This window comes from Ochotona curzoniae, unplaced genomic scaffold (genome assembly GCF_017591425.1).
Source record: "Ochotona curzoniae isolate NIBS_2020 unplaced genomic scaffold, NIBS_Ocur_1.0 contig_2321, whole genome shotgun sequence".
NCBI lineage: Eukaryota > Metazoa > Chordata > Mammalia > Lagomorpha > Ochotonidae > Ochotona > Ochotona curzoniae.
Genome location: NW_024465421.1, coordinates 9,714,408 through 9,734,932, shown reverse-complemented (window position 1 = coordinate 9,734,932; position 20,525 = coordinate 9,714,408). Strand labels below are relative to the sequence as shown.

The following is a 20,525-nucleotide window of genomic DNA, read 5'->3' as shown; positions in this document are numbered from 1 at the left end:
TGGCGTTTTCTATGGCTGCTGGAGACCCACTAGGCACCTGTTGGAAAATTCCCTGAAGGGATGCTGGGGGCTCGGAGAGGGGAGTGCTCAGGCTGTGTTTGGAAGCCAGAGTTCCATAAAACTCCTAGAAAGCCACTAAAGAGTGGTTTATGGAGGGGAGAAGGAACAGCAGCTAAATACCCACACTAGGCAGGGCGCTGGTCTAAGTGTTTGATATGCAGGGTCTAGACCAGAACAGTAGACAGCAGTGTCGGGTCTAAGAGGGCTCCCAAATAGGTAATGAGTCCCAAGCCACACAGGCTGACCCCCGACCTGCCACTGTGTAGCGTCTTCCCCTGGGCTCTTGATGTAATTACGAAGCCATCCCGAGGACGCATCGCTAAGCGTTTCTCCACCACAGCGAGCTCCAGGAGCGCTGCACGCGTTATAAATAACCATTTTGAGCTGCCAGCTGCTGTTTGGGTTTGGAAAGGAAAAGAGGGTCTTAGCATGACTTGTTTATCTCAGGTAATTTGGCAGTAAACTGGGCCCTGGGAATTCAAGTGACACAGAAAATGCAAAGGAAGAGTGACAGGGATATTGTTTCAGGCTTTCAGAAGCTGGAATGTGGCTTGAGGGCCCAGAACCAGCCGGGAGACGCATGTGGTGAGTGAAGGGAGCCGTGTGCGGCAGAGCCACTGTGCACCTGCCTTCCACAGCTCAGCGCTTTGCCTTGCAGACCTCTGTTATTTTGATGGGATGGCTTTAAACAAGTGCCCTCAGAAGACACCCATGGCATCAAGGTGAAAAAGCAAAGAACAGTTGTTGTGATAGTGAAGTGGGTTAAGCCACTGTTTGTAGTAGCCTGATTTGAGTCCCACTTGTTCTCCTTCTGATCCAGCTTCCTGCTATCGCGTCCTGGGAGGCAGCAGGTGAAGGCCCAATTGATCGGGTCCCTGGCACCCACGTGGGAGACACAGGTGGAGTGCCAGGGTCCCAGCTTGGGCCATCACAGCCCTGGCTGTTGTAGCCTATTGAAGTGTGAACCAGACCCTCTCACTTTCAGTCTTCCCCTGTCACCGTGCCTTTTTTCAAGCACATGAAAATAAGACAAATAATCATTAAACGAAAATAATCTTCCCAGGGCCAGGACAGTGGTATAGCAGGCTAGCCTCCACGTGCAGCGTCGGCATCCCATGCAGGCACTGATTCATACTTCAGCTATTGCACTTCCCATCCAGCTCTCTGCCTGTGGGCTGGGAATGCAGCAGTGGATGAGTCAAGTCCTTGAGACCCTGCACCCACGTGGGAGACCCAGAGGAAGTTCTGGCTCCTGGCTTCAGATTTGCCCAGCTGTGGCCATTGAGGCTATTTGGGGAGTAAAACAGTAGATGGAAGATCTCTCTCTCTGTCTCTCCTTCTTTCTGTAAATCTGCCTTTCGAATAAAAATAAGTAACCCTTTACAAAAATTTAGTCAGCCCCTGTTATTCATGAGGGGAATGTGCTAAGTGTTTATTCTTCCCCTTACCGCAGCCCAAGAATGGCCAAGTCCGTGATATAAAATGATGCAGCATTTGCATACAAGCCATGCATATTCTTCCATACACATTAAATCACCTGTGAGTGACTTCCCATACCTCATATATTATAAATGCTTTATAGATTGTTTTTATGCCTTAATGTTTAGGGAATAATGACCACAATAAAAAGCCTACAGTAAAGATGCAGTGCTTTTATCTGTATGTTTTAAATTTTACTTTCATTTTATTTAAAAGGCAGAGCGACAGACAGATATAGCTAGTTCACCCACTTGCCCAATGCCCACAATGCCACAACGGGTCCACTCGCCCAAAGGCCCCCAACAGCCAGGAGCCCAGAACTCCATCTGGGTCTCCCCCATGGGGAGCAGGGGCCCAAGGATTTGGGCCATGCTCTGTGGCTCTTCGGGGTGTACATTAACAGGAAACTGAAATCAACAGCTAGAGGCTGGACAGAGACCCAGACGACCCAGTGTGGGATGTGACTGTCTTAACCTTGATGCCGAACACCAGCCCCTGTCAGTATTTTTAGTACGAGGTTCATTAAATCTGTGGATGCAGCACCTGGGGCCCCAGGGCAGATTGTCACGGTTTTGATAAGTAAGAGATTTTCCAGTCTTTTCTGTCTTGTTAGTTGCCTAGTAGGTTGGAAACCAGGATCCTGTTCTGTTTATTGAGCTTTACCTTTTTTTTTTTCAATCACTGGTCCACATTAAAAATGAGAAGCTGAGGCCAGTGTTGTGATAGCAGTGGCTCAAGCTGTCACCTGTGACAACAGCATATGCATTCAAATACCAGCTGCTCCACTTTTGATCCAGCTCCCTGCTAATGTGCTTGGGAAAGCAGCAGATGATCCAAGACACTGGACTTCCTGCCAGCACATGGGAGATCCAGATGGAACTCTAGGCTCCGGGTTCAGCCTGAGGAGCCCCGGGCCGTTGCAGCCATTTGGGTAGTGAACCTGCATTTGGAATATCCTTCTCTCTGTGTGTATGTGTTGCTTTCTCTGTGTCACTCTTTTTTTCAGATTTTTGTTTTTATTGGAAAGGCAGACCAGATTTACAGAGAGAAGGAGACACAGAGAGAAAGAGCTTCCATCCACTGGTTCACTCCCCAAGCGGCTGCAATGGCTGAAGCCAGGACCCAGAAACTTCCTCCCTGTCTCTCACACAGGTGCAGGGTCCCAAGGCTTTGAGCCATCCTCTGCTGCTCTCCCAGGCTACAGGCAGGGAGCTTGAATAGATGTGGAACAGCCGGGACATGAACCAGTGCCCGCATGAGATCCCAGTGCTTGCAAATTGAGGATTTAGCCACTGAGCCATAGCATCGGGCCCAAATAACCAAAGAAATCTTTACATAAATAAAATAAGATGCTTTCTCGTAGACTGGACTCAACAATTTCTTTAGAAAAATTGAATCATGTAAACCTAGGTCCCTTTTTTCAATGGAAACTGGCAGCTGGAAGCGAACAGGGATTGCCTGGTTATCCTGGGCCACTGTATCTTCTTTGGGCTGCCCTGTCCCCACCCTGTCACCTTCTTCTATCAATTCTATATGGTTCTTCCACCTGGGAGTCTAAAGGAGTGTCAGAATCCCAGGTTCCAGAAGCATGCAAGAGGCTAGGAGTTGGGGTGAGGACATATGGGGTTGTGGGTAGCGACCACGGTGCTCTGGCCATGCTGTTGTTCCCGGTCTTCAAGGAGAGTGTGCAGAGAGGAAGCAGGATGGAGTGCGTGTTCCCAGCACAGGATTTGTCCACATTTTTCTGGGGCCTTGGGCCGTGACCTTGAGCCAAGCCTATCTGGGCTATGTGTCCTTACTATTGCCAGAAGCAGCCAAGAAAGCCCAGGGGCTGTGACCTGGCAAAGAGCCTGGCCGTGGTGGGTGCCTGGCCCTCATTCAGGAAACCACAATTTCCTGGCAGCCATTCTGAACAAATGTTGTTCCCCCGACCCCCGCATCTTTGATCCTTTGGCTTTTTTTCTTTTCTCATCATTTCCAGCCGTTTCATAAGCACTTGACCCTCAAATAAGCAAGCAGGTCACCAATAGCCTGTTGGCTTAGCGAAGAAACTGTTGTTTCAATTTCCAGGAACTGTATTTTGCCATCATTTTGTCTTTATCTCTCCCACATTATAGATTGATCTTCTAAAAGAAGGCAATTTGTCCTCCAAAAAATAAGGTTTTCTCTTTCCTGCAAGCTTCAGGGTCCTGGGGTTCATGGAGGCGACTCCATCTCCTTGTACCAGGCCATACACCTGCTCTGGGCTTTGTAGCATTTCCTAATATGTCATTTCTTTTTTTTTTTTTTTGAAAGCTGTATTAGCAAGTTGGTCATCACCATAACAGAACACCCGGGGCATCCTAACTTCCTAAAGAAGATTTAGAGTTAGGTCACGATTTGGGTGCTTGGAAATGTAACCAGCATACTGTGAGGACCAGCTCCCCGTTCCTCTCTTCAGCTGCATCGCTCCTGGCAGAGTTTAGAGATGTGTGGAAGAACCATGTGGTAAGACAGGAAGGAGGACACACTGTGGGGCCAGGCTCAGGTACACACACACACACACACACACACACACACACACAGTCTCCTCCAACTTGCTCTAAGGGTTTCCTAGGAGACCCCACTTCCCAAAGTTCTGTACCGTCTTCCAACATTGCCGCCCTGGGAACCAAGGTTCCCACACAGGCATTTGGGGAGGGAGGGGATGCTCAAATCATCTCCAAACCATCTATCAGTCTACAGAAGTTTAATCTTTGAATCTGTTGACTAGGAGATAGATACAAATAAATCACTCCAAAATTTGGATAATATTGTACATAAAGTCTACACGGAGAAGCCGCTCACACGTAACCTCCGGGTGATTGTATAACAAATAGAATCAGTATAACCGTGCCTACCTCCTGTCTTTCTTAGGGAGGAGATCACGTGCCGTGTGCCTTCTCTCTATCAGCCTCCTTCTGTTGATTTAAGTAAAATTTGGCCATCTCTTGAGGATTTATAAGGAGTAGAATATAAGGAGCTTGCTGGTCTCCTAGACTGTTGTGTGGATTCACCATATTTATTAAGTCGTCTCCCACTGATGGATTTATGATCGTTTCTGTCTTTGCCCTTGTGACTCACCAAACACCTTGTGCATATGCTTGTTTCCCGTGCCTGGAGGTGTTTCTTCACAGCAGAGTCCCAGCAGCAATTTAGCTGGCTCAAAAAGAAAACACATTTGTGTGTTCAACAGTGTTGCCAAGTTACCCTCCGAGAGGGTGGCACCATTTTTGAGCTTCATCAGATCCTGCCAAGATGATAGTGGCAAATATTTGGATTTTTGCCAGTCTGTGTAAGGTGAGAGGAAGCGGACCGCCGCCTCCCACCCCCCCACAACAGTGGAATGTGTGTGGTGTCAATTAAATTTCATAAACATCCAACAAGTGCAGCATGAGGCTTCATATTTAGTCAAGGAAAAGACTAAATCATCCTGCAATTAGTGGGCCAGTGGCAGCACCGTCACCACACTAGACTGAAGCATTTTCTTTATTTGAAGCTCCTTTGTGCTGTGCGAGCTTCCTGTCCAGGCTTGCTTTCCTGATAGGACTTCCATGGAGCCACCTTCGTTCTCCCAAGACCCACCTTTCTCAGCCCATCTGAGCATTTTCCCTGACTAGATGGAAGCAGGTTCTAATTAGCAGGTGTCTAATGTGAAGGCCACCTCCCAACACTCTGCATCTCAGGCACCTTGGTGTCTTCTCACGCTTCTCGCTTTGCCATCTGGCTCGATGGAAGCCCCACCTTCACCGGGGAATCATTTTCCACTTATTAATTGCTCCGGGAGCCCACGACACATTCAAAAGCTACAGCGCACAGACAGGAGTTCCCTAATACAGATTCCCTCCCCGGCACACGCTTGCACTGTTTGTTCTTCTGTGTCTACCAGGAGCAGGCTGAGGGACAGTGTAGTCTGGTGGATAGCAGCACCGGCTGCCTGGAGCGGAGTTGCCCAGATCCTAATCAGAGCTCCTCCACTCACTAGCCGTGCGACACTGGGCAAGTTTCCCAAGCTCTTTGGATCTCACCACCTGCGTCTGACAAGTACAATCCTAAGAGTGCCTGTTTCTTAAGGAAACTGTGGGGAGTCAATGAGTGAATGTATGGCTCAGGCCAGAGCCCAGCACCTGGCACACTGTCAGACCTGGCTAAAGGTGTGCTCCCATGGTGATGGCAATGATAATGATGATGGTAATGATGGCAGTTAGGCGCACGCTGAGCCCTGACACTTAGCAATCTGCATTTCTGTGACCTTCAACAAGTGGTTCAATCACATGCTCTGGATTTGGTTCTCACTTCTTCATTCATTTCTACATCTAACTCGAGAGTCAGCCAACACAGCCTGTGGGCCAGATCTGGCTTGGCTTGCTACCTGTGTTTTCATAAAGTCTTCTTATTGGGACATAGCCACACCCATTTATTTATATGTTGTCTCTGGCCGCTTTTGTGCCACAGCATTGCATCAGAGACCTTTATTACCTTAAAGACCTCACAGTCAAAAGTATTTTCTAGGTGATCCTTACAGAAGTTGGCTAGACCCTGGTCTAAAGGAGTGGTAGTGAGGGCACAGGAGATGATGATTGTAGCATAGCAGGTGTTGGGTGTGCTGCAGCTGTGTTCACCAGGGGTGGAACTTCCATGAACTTGGTCCCTGTCTCCTGCCCCCACCCACATCACACTCCTCCCACCTCAAGAGGAAAGACAGCAGTACTTAGAATATGAATGGTTTGATTAAGACTACCATAAAATTACATCTTGCATAGGTATTTTTTTATCATGTGCTATGCATTTGCATACATACCAAATTTTACCTATGTGCAAGGAATGGGAAAAGCCATATCCCAAAGGCTGTGCTTTACAGGAGGGTGGAGCTCTTTTCCAAAGGCAGTTTCAAGGCTGATTTTCCCCTGGCCTGCTGACTTCTGAAAGGAGTGTCTGAGGCAGCTGGTCCCCCCCACCCCAGGCCAGCAATGCCTCTTATTTGCATCCAGAGCAACATCAAGCTGGAGCGTCACAGCCTTCTAACCACCACACATAAATCCTGAGAGCAGATAAAACCCTTCTAACACCATAAGTGGTAGAACAGGATTATATTTACTGAAATGTGCAATGCATCCGTGTTGTTTTCTTTTTCTTTTCTTTTTTTTTCCCCCTTATTCCTTCTCTGCAGGCACACATCTATTCCAGGAAGTGTAGTGTGCACGTATCATTTACATTCAGCCTTATTTATTGCTTCCCAGCCAACGCAGGCAGGTCACCTTGCAAAATGCAGAAGAACACCCCTTCGTGCTGCAAGAGGCATGTATTGATATTAATGTCACCTTCCTCCACTTCCCTCCCTGAGTTGTTGTGAGAATAAACAAGATAGAGACAGGAAGATACTCAGAGAAGTTAAGTGCCCTAGACAGCCACCATGTCACCTGGAGACAGCCCTCGGGTTTGAGCTGTCTGGAGGAAGAGGGGGCTCAGGAGTGCAGAGACGGGGCCAACCTGTCTTCAAGGGTGGTTAGATAACAAATGCTTATAATTAGAGCGAATTATCTGCAGTGGAAAGTACGCGAATTATTTTCCAATTTTGTGAATAAAGAAGCTTCTAATTAACTCCAGTGGAGAGATTCGTGTTCAAATTTCAGTAGTTAAGCTCTGTGTTCTTTGTAGTAATATTTTGTTTTTATGGACCACCTCATTTTTTTTCTCCCCCACCCTTCTTTATTGGTGTAATAGAATTTTAGAGATGAAAAGCAAGCCCAGAGTTGATCCAGCCTAGTTCTCACTTTAAAAAAAAAGTAGGAGCCGACCCGTGTCCTACATGATTCTGTGGCTTCTTTGAGGTTGCGCAACAAGTCAGCGGCCTCCAGGACTGGGTCCCCGGGACTTGGTGCTGCCAGACTTAGAGCTCGGCCGGGTTCGTCCCCAGAATGGCCCTGTCCTCCCGCTCACTGCCCTTCCTCTGGACCCTCACTTTGGTCTCCCTGCACTGCTGGGATTCAGTGCATTGTCAGCCACTCTGGCTTACAGACTGCTGTGTTCCTTCCAACTTGGGCCCGTCTCCAGCTCTTGGCTCTGCATCGTAGGACCTGGCCACCTGGGCTAGAGAGCATCATTTCCAGCCAGCCCAAAAGGACCCACTCAGAATTCCTTGGGCCAGAACAGGTGCGGCCAAGGGCTTCTGGAAGCTGGTCAAGCAGCAGGCGCCAGGAGGGCATGATCAAATCTAAACACTGAATCTTCTGGGCTCTAATATCTGGTCCTTTTTTCTTTTCTTTCTTCTTTTTAGGGTGTGTGTGTGTGTGTGTGTGTGCATGCTTAATTGATAGACTGTGTTCTAGCGCTTTCAGTGAAATAGAACAGAGGATACAGAGAGCTTCCATATACTCTGTCCCCACATGCAAACTCTACCAGCACGGCAGCACATCCTCCTGGCTTTCTATCATCCCTAGTTCCCAGACTGTTTGTCTTAAGACAAAAGCACAGAGAGGAAATAGCTGTCCGTGGGTACTGTGGCACACCACGGCAGGCGTGGCCTCCATTCCAGGTCAGTCTGTTCTGTGCTGGCATCCCAGCCTTCTTGGTCTTCCCCGAGGTAGCAGGCCAGTGGCTCCTTACAGCACACAGTTCTCATCCACACAAAAAGAACCTGCCCTGCCTTTCTCCCCACTCTCCTCTCCTCTTAGAACCAATTCTGAATTCTTAGGCTGGGGTTCTGCTCAGCTGTAGTTGGGTCAGAACTCCATGCCTGGTTGGAGGTTTGATCCGTAAGGATGGCTGCCCTGGGAGGCACCATCTGAAGTCCGGGAAAAAGAGGATGAGAAAAGAGGTTTGTTTAGCGTCAGCAAGAGCTGAGATCCCCCAACAGGTGTCTACCATGCCATGATACTATTTCACTGTCTAAATTCTCCAGCTGTGTCCTTTCTGAATCCTCTGCTTTTTTTTTTTTCCTCCCTCAAGATTTATTTATTTTTATTGGAAAGGCAGAGTTACAGAAAGGAGAAGCAGAAAGAAGGATCTTCCACTCTCTGGTCTGCTCCCCAAATGACTGCTATGGCTAGAGCTGAGCAGATCAGGAGCCAGAAGCTTTTTCAGGGTCTCCCACAGTGATACAGGGTCCCAAGGCATTGGGCCATCCTCTGCTGCTTTCCCAGACCATAAGCAGGGGGCTGGATGGGAAGTGGGACAGCTGAGACATGAACTGGTGCCCACATGGGATGCTAGCATTTGCAGGTGGAAGATTAGACAGTTGAGCCACTACACCAGCCCCTTCTGAGTCCTGTTTTTATTTGGCTATTTGCAGAGGCTCTTGCAAGCCTCTTGGATCTCTTGCAAGAAAACCCAAAGCTTGAGCTTCGTCACAAGCTATGACTCTCACTGATGTGCGGACACTCACAAGCAAGCATACCAAGGGCCGCTGTGTGCCTCTGAGTCTTGGTCCCTGCCCCTTGCTGGCACCCGGCCTTCCGGCCCTTGCCTTCTGAGTGCTCTTACTGAGTCATGGAGTGTGGCCGTTTTGGGAGACGCACTGATGATAGGCCATGGCTTTTGTTTTGCATTTTACCAACAAAGCCATCTATTCATTTTCCATCTAGAAATCCTGTTTCTAATGGACCCTTCCATAAAACTTCCACTGTAAACTGCATTGGGAGCAGCCTATTGAAACAGGATGGTGGTTCTCTGTTGAACTGATGCCTGCTACCTTCAAATCTTAGGCTTTTGAGTTCTCCAAGGAAGGCAACAATTCTCTCCAAAATTGCCCATTTCACAGACCGCAGGTGATTACCGCTGATTCACACCCGCACCAATGGCTGCGGTGGAGAGTGGAGGGGCTTTGGTGCAGTGCCTTGGTACGCACTCATCAAAGGTTATGTGTATGCACACAGTGGAAGGCATTTTTGTGGAAGGCGTTTTATGTAATTCCAAACAATTTAATACAAATGTAATTCAACTGGGAAAACTGCAGTCCGTAGGCCCTCTCTGACTGCAGATAATGTTGCAGATTAAAGGGCTGGAGGTTGGTTCATTATAGTCGAATAACATGAGTGTGTGAATTACCATTTTCCTTGCCGATGGTCTATTTCCAGAGTATGCCATTTCTCCATTATAATAATAGGCTGCATTTTCTTAAAAATCATTTGATTATGATTGGTCTCGTCTATTCAGTTTGCAAATAAAAAGCCTTTGTGTTCATAAAACTAACTGTTAGTCACACAGTCTTCATCTCTGCTTCTGCCTTTGAACCGCTACAGGTCAGAGCCTGCGAAAGGCCGAGAGAAGCCAGTCCTGCTCCCGGGAGAAAAAGGAGGTAATGGAGCCCCTGGTGAAGGGCTGGTGGGTGGGATGCACCCCAGGGGGCAGGGTGGTGAACAGATATTCCTGGATCTCCTGCTCATTTTTGTGTCTGAGATCCAAGCTGGAATCCCACTTCCATTGGTAGCAGACAACCAAACTTATCAACGCATTGTTGCTTGTATCCATGCTCTTTGGCTGAGTGTATGTTAGCTTTGCCTGTGGAAGAAAGCACCTCAAATTTTAGTGCCTTAAACCAACCACCATGGAACCTGGCTTCCAATCCTGTGTGTCAGCAATTTGGATTCGCCTGACTGGTCAGGCCCTGCGGAACTCAGCGGGGGCTCGCTCAGGCACCTGCACTTGAACGACAGTGCCAGCTAGGGGGTCTGTGTGCTGGTCCTCGTGTCCTCTCATCCTGCAGCAAGCTAGCCAGCTTTGTCTGCCTGGCACTGCTTTGGGGTGTATGAGAGCAGCAACCACAGGACCTCTGAGTCCCAGGCCACAACTGGCGCAATGTCCCCTCACCACTTGCCAATCTTCAAGTCACAGGAGCAGTCCTCATGCGAGGATTGGTGAAAGAGGCCTCACCTATTCACGGGAAGGGTGACAGAATATTGCGGCTATTCTTGAAATGTCCCCACGCTTGAGTGTACCTGCCCTGAGCCCAGCATCTAGGGACCAGAGGTAAGGGATCAAGTTAGAAGACAGGTACAACAGGATGCTCTCAATGAGAGATGCGCCATCCCAGAAAGAACCAGAAAGAGGGATTTCCATGTGGAAATCAGGCCACTGCTAAGTTACAGAAGCAACGATGGCCGCTTCCGGAAGGAGAAGTGTGGGATCTCCCAGCCTGAGGAAGCAGCATGGTCAAAGCCAGAGCTCACGGAGCTCCATCCAAGAGCAGGCGTCCACAGGTTGTTGCTGGGCCCCTTCATCGAGTCCCATGCCATTGGGAATCAAACTTGAGCCTTGGTGGCTCATTGCAAACGCCCACCAGGCCTGAAAAATTCATCGACATACGCTGATGCAGTGATTGTCCAGTGACCACACTCCAGTGAGAAAAAGGCATTGTGCAGGCAAAAATGGCGACAAGGCTTGGTCTTTGCCTTTTTCTCTCTTGGCTCCTTGTTCCACCACTTTGGCTCCCAGCCAACTTTGCAGAAGAACCGTAGAGTTGAACTGCAAAGAGCCTCTTGCACTTGGATGTGACTTCCACACTAGCCAGAACAGCCAGTGGGGGTTCTCGTCTCATTTCAGTCAGCCCTGCTGGGATGACAACTTCAGAACTTTGTTGCTGCTGCCGAGCTTTAAATGTGGGCCCCGGTGGACTGACTGAAGGCTGACCTAGCCCAGTCCCCACTGGGAGGGTCTGCCTTTCTGGAGGCAGGAGCAGGTGCCTGTCTTCCTGCGAAATCCTTCTAGGGACCCCAAGGCAGAGGACCTAGCACAGGCGGGAACCCAGGTCTGCAGGCCTCCCTTGGCTGGTGGCCAAAGGCGCAGACCCAGGCCCCACACCAGAGGGAATTGTCCAGGAGCCCCATAGGCCTTGGTGCAGGGTAGAGATCAAGAGGTGTCACGTAACAGGCAAGGATGCGGCAGCCTGTCGCAGAGCAGGCTGGATTAGACAGCAGGGATCACACCTCCTGGTTTTGTTTGATGGTGAAGTAGTGTGGGCTAAGCTGCCCCATCCCCAGCGCTGCATATTCTATATCGGGCTGGGATTGGGTGCTTCTCTCCAGGACTGCGACTGACCCACTGTGAAGTCTGCTCTAAAGACCTTGCCAGGGGCCCCAGCACTGTAGTGTGGTGGGTTAAGCCATCACTTGGGACAACAGCATCTCATATTGCAGTGTCAGTTTGAGTTCTAGCTTTCCCATTTCTGCTCCAGCTCCCTGCTCATAAACCTGAGAAAGTGGAAGAGGATGACCCAAGTACTTGGGCCCCTGGCACCCCCATGGGAGGCATAAATGGGATTGTAAGCTCCTGACCTCAACCTTGCTCAAGCCTGGTTGTTGCAGTCATTTGGGGAGTGAGCCAGCAGATGGAAAGATCTTTTCCCCCCATCCGTCTCATCCTCACTCTCTATCACTCTTCCTTTCAGATGAATAAAATTCATATATTTAAAAAATTTAGTTTATTCATTTGAAAGGCAAAGTGACAGAGAGGGAGAGAGATACCTTCCATTTCTAAATAGCTGCAATTGTTAGGACTTGGCAGAGCCAAAGCCAGGAGCCAGAAGTTTCTTCTGGGTCTCCCATGCAGGTGGCCGGAGTCCAAGCGCTTGGACCATCCTCCACTGTTTTCTAGCAGGGAGTTGGATCAGAGGCAGAGCAACCAGGATTCACACTGGTGACAATATGGGACGTTGGCATTACAGGCTGTGACTTAACTTGCTGCCCCCACAACACTGGTCCCAAAAAGGAGAAAGAGGGCCCAGCGCAATAGCCAAGCAGCTTAAGTCCTTGCCTTGAATGGGCCGGGATCCCACAATGAGTGCCAGTTCTAATCCCAGCAGCCTTTTCTTTGGTTTGTGCTTCCTGGTATCCTTCTGACCAGACTCCCCGGCTTCTGAGCTGGGCCTCCAGAGAACAATCAGCCCCAGCTCAGAGGAGAACCAAGGTCCAGAGAGCAGAGGCACATTCATGGGGGGCATTCAGAGGGGACAGAGAGGATTGTCCAGACAACCCCATCCCAGAGGGCATTTGGGGTCCTGGTCCCCCTCTTCCATGGAATCCCCCTGAGATCCCTGAGTTTGCTAAAAGCAGAGTGTGTGTGTACACAGCTGGGCATGCAGGCAAGGGGGAGTCTTCACCTTTTCTAAGTGGGTGTGTTTAACAGCTCTGCCATCCTTCACAGTCCATTTCCAGAACCTTTTTATCAGGGAAGCCTTGTGCAAGGCACTTGAGTGTACCCCTGCCTTTGATGTTTGTGCTAACCTCCACGGGTGCGTCAGTATACACCGCGAGTTGTCCAGGGTCACATGGCAGCCCTCCAGGCACGCCTGGGCATGAATTCACAGTCACAGGGAGCCATGTGACCGTGAGGGCCACAGCCGCCTGCCCAGGAGAGCCACTGTGGCCTGGGCACCAGTATGGGCCCTGGAGGCTTGAGCTACACAATGATCATGATCCTTCCTCCTCAGTGGTTTCCTATTTTCTCTCTCTCTCTCTCTCCCTTTAAAAACACTGTATGATAAATTTACTTCCTAATGACTTTTGAGTAAACTACAGTGACCACAATTTCAAAATCATTAATAATTCATGACCAAGGACCATAAACACTTTATAATCGCCACAGGCAGGAAGCATGAATAACTGTTAGGGATGAGGCGAGGATATTTTAACCAGCCGAGCTGAAGGGATCTGCGGACTCCAAGCCAACTGTGAAGGCTGCACTTTCCTGCAAGGACCGTAATCCCCACTCTGCCTCCAGGAAGCCTTGCCTCTCTCCTCTGACAGCATCAGGGGGTCTGGTCAGAGGATTCGGAGCACGCAAGAACCCAGCCCTGAGCTTTCCTCCCAGAGATGACCACCGTGGTCAGTTCACGTGTCCTTCCAGATACATTGCACAATTCTCCAACTATGCAGAGCTGGGATTGCGTGCTTCTCTACAGGGCTGCAACTGACCCGCCGTGCCCTCTCCCTCCCCTACTTAATATCATAGAGCAGTAATACACATTGCTTTGTCCCTGGACGTGCCTTGGAGAGCACTGCCTAGCGGGACACATGGGGGGCGAATCTCATACTTTTCATGGCTGCATAGAACTCCACAACTCCATTGTGGATATATAGGAAACCTTTGGAACCAGACAGATCATATGTTTACATTTGAAAATCACTCTTGTCCCAGAAGGTCTTGGAGAAGCACTCTATGATCAGATACACTTATAGGGGCTCATGTTGTAGAACAGCAAGTTAAGCTCTTACCTGGGATGTCCATATCCTACCCTGGCGTGCCTGGTTCAAGTCTTGGCTACTCAATTTTCAATCCAACTTCCTGCTAAGGCACACCTGGGAGGCAGCAGGTGATGGCTGCAACACCTGGACCACTGTCATCTAAGTAGGAGACCCAGATGGAGCTGTGGGCTTGTGGGCTCCTGGCTTCGACCTGACCCATGCCCAACTGCTGAGGGCATTTGGGGAGTGAACCAGTAGATGGAAGAGCTGCTTCCCTTGTCTTCTCTTCTCACCTCTCTTCTCCTTTCCTTTCTCTCTCTCTCTCTCTCTCACTGCCTTTAAAAGTGCTAAAAATAAAAAAACCAAAGGCCTGGCGCAATAGCCTAGTGGCTAAAGTCCTCTTTTCACACACTCTGGGATTCCACATAGGCACCGGTCTAAGCCTGGCAGTCCCGCTTCCCATTCAACTCCCTGCCTGTGGCCTGGGAAAGCAGTTGAGGACGGCCCAAAGCCGTGGAACCCTGTACCTGCGGGGGAGACCTGAAAGAAGCTCCTGGCTTCAAATCAGCTGAGCACTGGCCATTTGCAGCTGCTTGGGGAGTAAACTAGCAGACCGAAGATCTTCCTCTCTATCTCTCCTCCTCTGCATATCTGACTTTGCAATAAAAATAAGCAAATCTTAAAAAAAAAAAAAGTCATGGGTTGGATTGACAGTACCACTCCCAGTTCCTCCCTCACGGCGCGTGAGAGGGGTAGTGGGTTTTGTTTCAGGCCAGTCTGCAGAGTGTTGGCCAGGTTGAAGTTCACTTTACCATGGCAGAGGACCCATCTTGGGATCCATTCGGTGGCCATCCCTTGTCGTCCCCCCGTCCCCTTGTCTCCCAGAGGGTAGGAGGAAAGCTGTCCACTCAGGTGCTCATAGCACCCATCCAGGGTATTATGGGGGGCCCCTTTGACTTGTGATCCTGGTGTCAGTTTTAGACGACACTCGGGATCCCACCTCTTCCTTCCCCTTCCTCCTTAGCCCTCTCCCTCGGTCACGTGCTCAGTGTGCGTGTGACCTTCGGCGCAGTCACGAACTGCCCCTTCCATATTTACAGACCTCAAGGGCTCTGTGGGACACATTTTTTTTTTAAATGACAACGAAGGCTGCTGAGGCTGCTTGAGAGCCAACATTCCAAAATCTGTGGTTTTACCAAAATCAGTTCTTCTTCCTGGGTAGAGACGTGAAAGAATACAGGGAGAGAAATGGAGAGAGAGACATCTTGCATCTGCTGGTTCACACCCCAGATAGCGGCAGTGATAAGCTGGGTCCATCCGAAACCAGGAGCCAGGAGCTTCTTCCAGATCTCCCATGTGGGCGCAGGGTCCCAAGGATGTGGGCCCTCTCCACTGCTTTTCCCAGGCCACAAGCAGGGACCTGGATTGAAAGTGGGGCAGCGAGGACTCGAGCCAGTATCCATATGGGATGCTGGTGCTACTAATGAAGGATGAACATACTGGGCACCATGTCTGTCCCCAAACATATTTTTAAGAGATATTTATTCATTATTTTAAAGGCTTAGTGATGGAGAGAGAGATCTTTCATCTGCTTGTTCATTCCTCACATGATGGTACCAGCTGGTGCTAGGCTAGAGTGAAACCAAGGGGTCAGGAACTGCATCTATCCCGTGTGGGGTGGCAGGACCTGGATCAGATCTCTTATCTGGCATTCCAGTATGGGTTGTGGATGTCACAGCAGCTTAACCCACTACCCCACAATGCCCACAACATGGTGCCAAATATTTTGAATTCCACATATACAGGGAAGTCTTCAAAAAGTTCATGGCATATATGTATTATGAAAAAAAAAAAAGGTGGGTAGATTTCAGAATCTGGAGGACTAAAATCAGGTCATCTTTTGCTTACCCTTTCCCTAAACATCGGAAGTACCGTGGCAGCCTCGTTAGTAATCCCTTCAGAGTCTGCTGTGGGGAGACACCTGCCTGGAAGAGCAGGGCGTGGGCTGCCATCCCCGCCCTCCCCGAGTGTTGGATGAAGAGCTGACAGGTGCTCTGTGCCCCATGCAATTAGCTTGCCCTGTGGATCTGCAGCCAAGGATCAGGGCTGGAACAGCAGGAGGTGTGTCCGTGAACACGGTGCCTGGTACAAGGCCCAGACACATGCCTTGCAAAGCAAGGAGAATCAATTTCTGATAAAATGCCAGGAAGGAGATTGACATGTCTAAAACCTTTCTGGTATCGGCTTAACTTCCTGCACAGGATTAAACTCTTAGGGAAGAAAACAAAAACACCAAAAGCAAAACAAAAAACACCATCAAAGGGCAGCCATTTGCAACCAGAGAGAGAGAACATGGACAGCTTCCCCCGCTGAGCCTGCTGTGGGTAAGCAGTGTGCCCTTCATCCGCAGAGCTTTCTCTATGCGGAGATCGCAGGCCAGAAATTGCCTTGAAAGGGCCTCCCTTTGCTTTGTCCCTGCAAGTGGACACATCCCTCTGGGGCAAGAATACGGCTTAGGTTCTGGAAAAAGCACTGAGGGCGGGAGCTTCCTCCTGATAGCAGCCTGGGGAGAGCTGCCACCCCCAGCCACAGCGCCTCTGCTCTTCTTCTCTGCGCCTGTTTTCCCTGGGGTCCGGCCAGATCCGACAAGAGCCAGTGGCTCTGTGATACTGACTCTGTCCAGGTGACCAAAGCCTTCCCCACAGCAACTTTGTGGTGCCTCCCCCCCACCCCCCCAAGAAAAAGGTGATTTTGTCGCCTTACCTAAAAAGCACAGACATCAGACATGGCTGGATCCAGGCCCTCAGCCCTCACTCTTCTGCACTCTGCCTCCTTTTGGAGCAAGTCCGTTCCCCAACAGTCTGTGTCCTCTATCTGAGGCGCGATGACAGCCAGCAGACCCAGGCTGACCCCACAGAGGCCAGACAGTGGAGGGAAAAGCCACATGGCCCGAGGGTGTAATTCCTGCTTCATCTGTTACCCCCAAAACCTCCTTACCACTGAGTTTCACATTCTTCAACTATAGAACGGGGCCAGTGGCAGACGCTGCCTTACTGGGTGCTCAGAGGTACTCAGAGCAGTGCCTGACACACCCTAAGCCCCTTCTTCCCCGTTGTCCCTTTCTCTCTGTCATTGGTATCTTGCTCCCAACCACGTCTGCCAAAAGCAAGCTCCTCGGCGCTCCTGTTGAGGCAAGCCTGTGGATTGAGATGCACCAGCGAGTGTCTGGCTGGGCTTCCTCGCTTCCCTCGCCCGCGCCCCCCAAGGAAGGGCAGCTGGGCTCAATCTCAAAGGCGAGCACACGCTTCCTGAGGGTTTTCTTCCCAAGGGAGCAATCAGGCGCCGGTTGCCAGAAGAAGGGGAGAAGGCTGGCAGGCAGGCAAAAAGCAGCAGCTGTTAGCCTCCTGGCCACTTTGCAGCGCACCTGACAGATGGCCCAGTTGTTAAAAATGGCTTTCACGTCTCCATTGTCTTACTCACTCCTCATCATCCCCTGGTGAGGTAGGCAGCAATAAGCCGCATCCAGTGAGTGAGGCAATCTAGGCTCAGTTAACACAGCAAGTGCCGGGCCCAGCTGATCCTGGGCATTCCACAGGCCCTGGCAGAGGAGCCGGAGTGTGGGGATCGCTTTCGAAGATCCTTGAACCTTAAACCTTAAACCTTAGACAAGGTTTTTTTTTTTTTTTTTTTTTTTAATTTTATCCATGTGGAGGCTCAGGGTTTTGTTTTGTTTTTATTTTTCACTTTGGAAAGAGAGGGTGAGAAATCAGTCTTCCATCTGCTGGTTCCTTCCCCTGATGCCAACAAGAGCCAGGGCTGGGCCCCGGCCAAAGCCAGGAACCCAGTGCTCGCTTTGGCAGCACACATACTAAAAATGGAATTAAGCAGAGAAGATCAGCATGGCCACTTTGCAAGAATGATACACAAACTCCTGAAGCGTTCCAGATTTTTCTGGCAATGTACTCTTCCCCATATTAAAAAAAGGAAATGGAGAGAGAACAGTGAGACCTCTAGGACCTCTGGTCTATTTTGTCCTTACTATAGGTGTTGCTTATGACTGTGATCAGAGGCCAAAAAGTCATCAGGACACTCGTGCATTTTTTGCTGTATATACTGCATTTCAGTAAAATGTGTAAAAATATGTTCCAAAGAGCCCTGAAGCCAAGAATTCCGTCTGGGTCTCCCATGCAGGGGCCCAAGCATTCGAGCCAGCATCACCTGCTTTCCCCCATTGTATACATTAGCAGGCAGCCGGATGGGGAATGGAGCCACGGCTTGCACCTGTGCACTCTAATAGGCAGCGAGGGTATCCCAAGAGGCACTCTGACTGCTGTGCCCCGTGCCTTACTCTAGCTGCCATGTCTGTACGGTGAGGTTTGGCAGTCCTTGCTCCTCAAGCATGTGAGGACGCTGTGCAGTAACAGAGGGGGTTAGCCACATGAAACCCAGCCCTGGATGGCTCCCTTCTCCTTTACCACTCTCCTCTTCCCAGGGCCCCGAGGAGGCTCTGAACCAAACAGGACGGGAGAGTTGGGCAGGTGCCCAGGCAAGCTAGGGCAACAATCTCAGATGAGAAAAGCCCTGGTTTCCTTGTAGGATAAGCGGGCATGGTCCGAAGCTCGCCTTTCCCAACTCCATGCATCCCAATGAGAAGCCACTAAAGCAACTGCTTCCCCACACGCCCCAAATAATTCAAACAAAGTCATGAAATTAAGAGCAGCGAAGTTGAACAAAGTTCTAAACAACTTTTTTTTCCCTAGAATAATTACTTTTTAAAAAACATTTATTTATGTATTTTTATTGGAAAGGCAGATATACAGAGAGGAGGAGAGACAGAGAGGAAGATCGTTCGTCCAATGATTTACTCCCCAAGCAGCTGCAGTGGCCAGAGCTGAGCTGATTTGAAGCCAGGAGCCTCTTCCAGGTCTCCCATGCAGGTGCATGGTCCCAAGGCTTTGGGCTGTCCTCAACTGCTTTCCCAGGCCACAAGCAGGGAGCTGGATGGGAAGCGGGGCTGCTAGGCTTAAAACCGGAGGCTGCATGGGATCCTGGCACGTGCAAGGTGAGGACTTGAGCCGTTAGGCTACCTCCAGGCCTGAGGAATGTTAAGGAATTTTAAGAGAGCAGTAACCACATCAAAATGTAGAGCCCTCTTTGTAGCCCAGAGGTCCTCTGCGGGTCCTTCCCAGTTAATACTCCTCTTCAAAGGGAACCACATCTGGACACTAAATTACTGCTACCTGCATTCGAGCTTCCTGCAGAAGGGATCTCAGAAGAAGTTCTTTTTGTGTCTTTTTTTTCCTTTTGCTGAATGCAATTCAAACTCCGCGTTTTCAAATGCATCAGCAGTTTCTTGTCAGAGCTTCAGTTGTTCTTAGAAAAATTAAATTGCAAGATAATAATGGTCAAGTTCATGACCATTATTAAGAAATGTTCAGGTTTATATACTTAAATGCCCTCCTCCCTTCACATTCTGTGCCTCCTTCTTCCCCCTCTAGAAATAACCTTTGTGCATCTCGTGAGAGTTCTTTTTCTTTTCTCGCATCTCCATTCGGTTAGGAGTCCAGCTTTCCGGAAACCCAAGCAATCATGCTCTAAACCAAGGGGCAGCAAGGCTTCTCTGTAAAGGACCAGATAATAAAGATTTTCAGCCTCTGTGGGCCACCCACTCTGTTGCACGAACTCTCAGCTTCACGTTTGATTCTTCTTATGCAGCCAGAGTCACTATGTAAATGAGCGGGTGTGGCTTGTTTACCCAAACAGGGAGTTGCCTAGATTTGGCTTGTAGTTGTTATCTGCCGACTCTCGCCTTAAATAATAGGGGTTTGTTGAGCTCACCTGGCAAGAAACCTAGAAATAGCCTCGTGAGGAAACCGGAATTTACACTTCTGCCAAAAACATTTGGGTCGGTGCCTCTGCCAGACCTTGCAGAGTACTGATTTTCTGTCTATTCTGTCCTGCTGTGTCTTTTGATTTTTTTTTAATGATTAAATATTTTGCTTGTAATTTGTTTTTCTCCAGTAGACTCTTCCTGCTTCTTGTTTGCAATCTCCTATCCAATGAATAATATCTGGTGTATTTCACATGTCTCAACTTGTTTTGTTTCCTTGGTTGTTAGTTCTTACACAAGTTGGATACGAGTTATATAGAAAGAGCAGGAGTCGAGAGAGAGAGAGAAAGAGAGAGAGAGAGAGGAGAGACAGAAGCTTCTATCTGCTGGCTTATTCCCCAAATGTCTATAACAGCCTGGACCGGGCCAGGCCAAAGCCAGGAGGCTGGAGTTTCCTCTGAGTCTCCCATGTGGAGTAGCAGCGGCTCAAACACTGCTGACATTTCCCACTGTGTTTCCAGGCACATCAACAGGGAGCTGGATTGAACATGGAGCAGCTGGGACTTGCCTCAGCACTCTGATGGGGAATTCTGGTGTCATAGGTGGTAGTCCAACCCACAGTGCAACACCACCAGCCCCAAATCTAAATCTTTTGAGTGGCCACATGATGCTCTAAAAATTTCAGCTTGTGAAACATCTTGGATCTTGGGTTTCTGGTTAGGGCTGCTCAGCCTGTGTGCGCAGTTGGCCCCGGTCTTCCCTGGCCTGTGGGGTGCTCTTGTGTAGACCTTGACTTCTGGTTCCTTCCCTGTGAACAGTGTTTTGTTTCACCTGATCTTCTGCCGGTGACTGCAGGACAGAACCTGCCACCGGAAGAATGATGCCAACAAACCGTCTCCCTGGCTTGCGCGTGTCCTTTCCCGCTGACCACGTCCCGCCTTTTCCATCTCATAAAACCA

General features: G+C 49.6%; 1 protein-coding gene and 1 non-coding gene across 2 annotated transcripts in view; both read left to right on the top strand.

The window, feature by feature from the left end:
- Positions 1-20,525, top strand: part of LOC121151591 (katanin interacting protein) — a 157,559-nt gene that overhangs the window by 9,942 nt on the left and 127,092 nt on the right. The window contains exon 2 of the mRNA XM_040973166.1: positions 9,798-9,853. Coding sequence (XP_040829100.1) covers positions 9,798-9,853 — 56 coding nt within the window. The remainder of the gene's footprint in view (positions 1-9,797; positions 9,854-20,525) is intronic.
- Positions 17,581-17,687, top strand: LOC121152091. Its single transcript, XR_005883225.1, has one exon. It is a non-coding gene; the product is annotated as a U6 spliceosomal RNA (small nuclear RNA).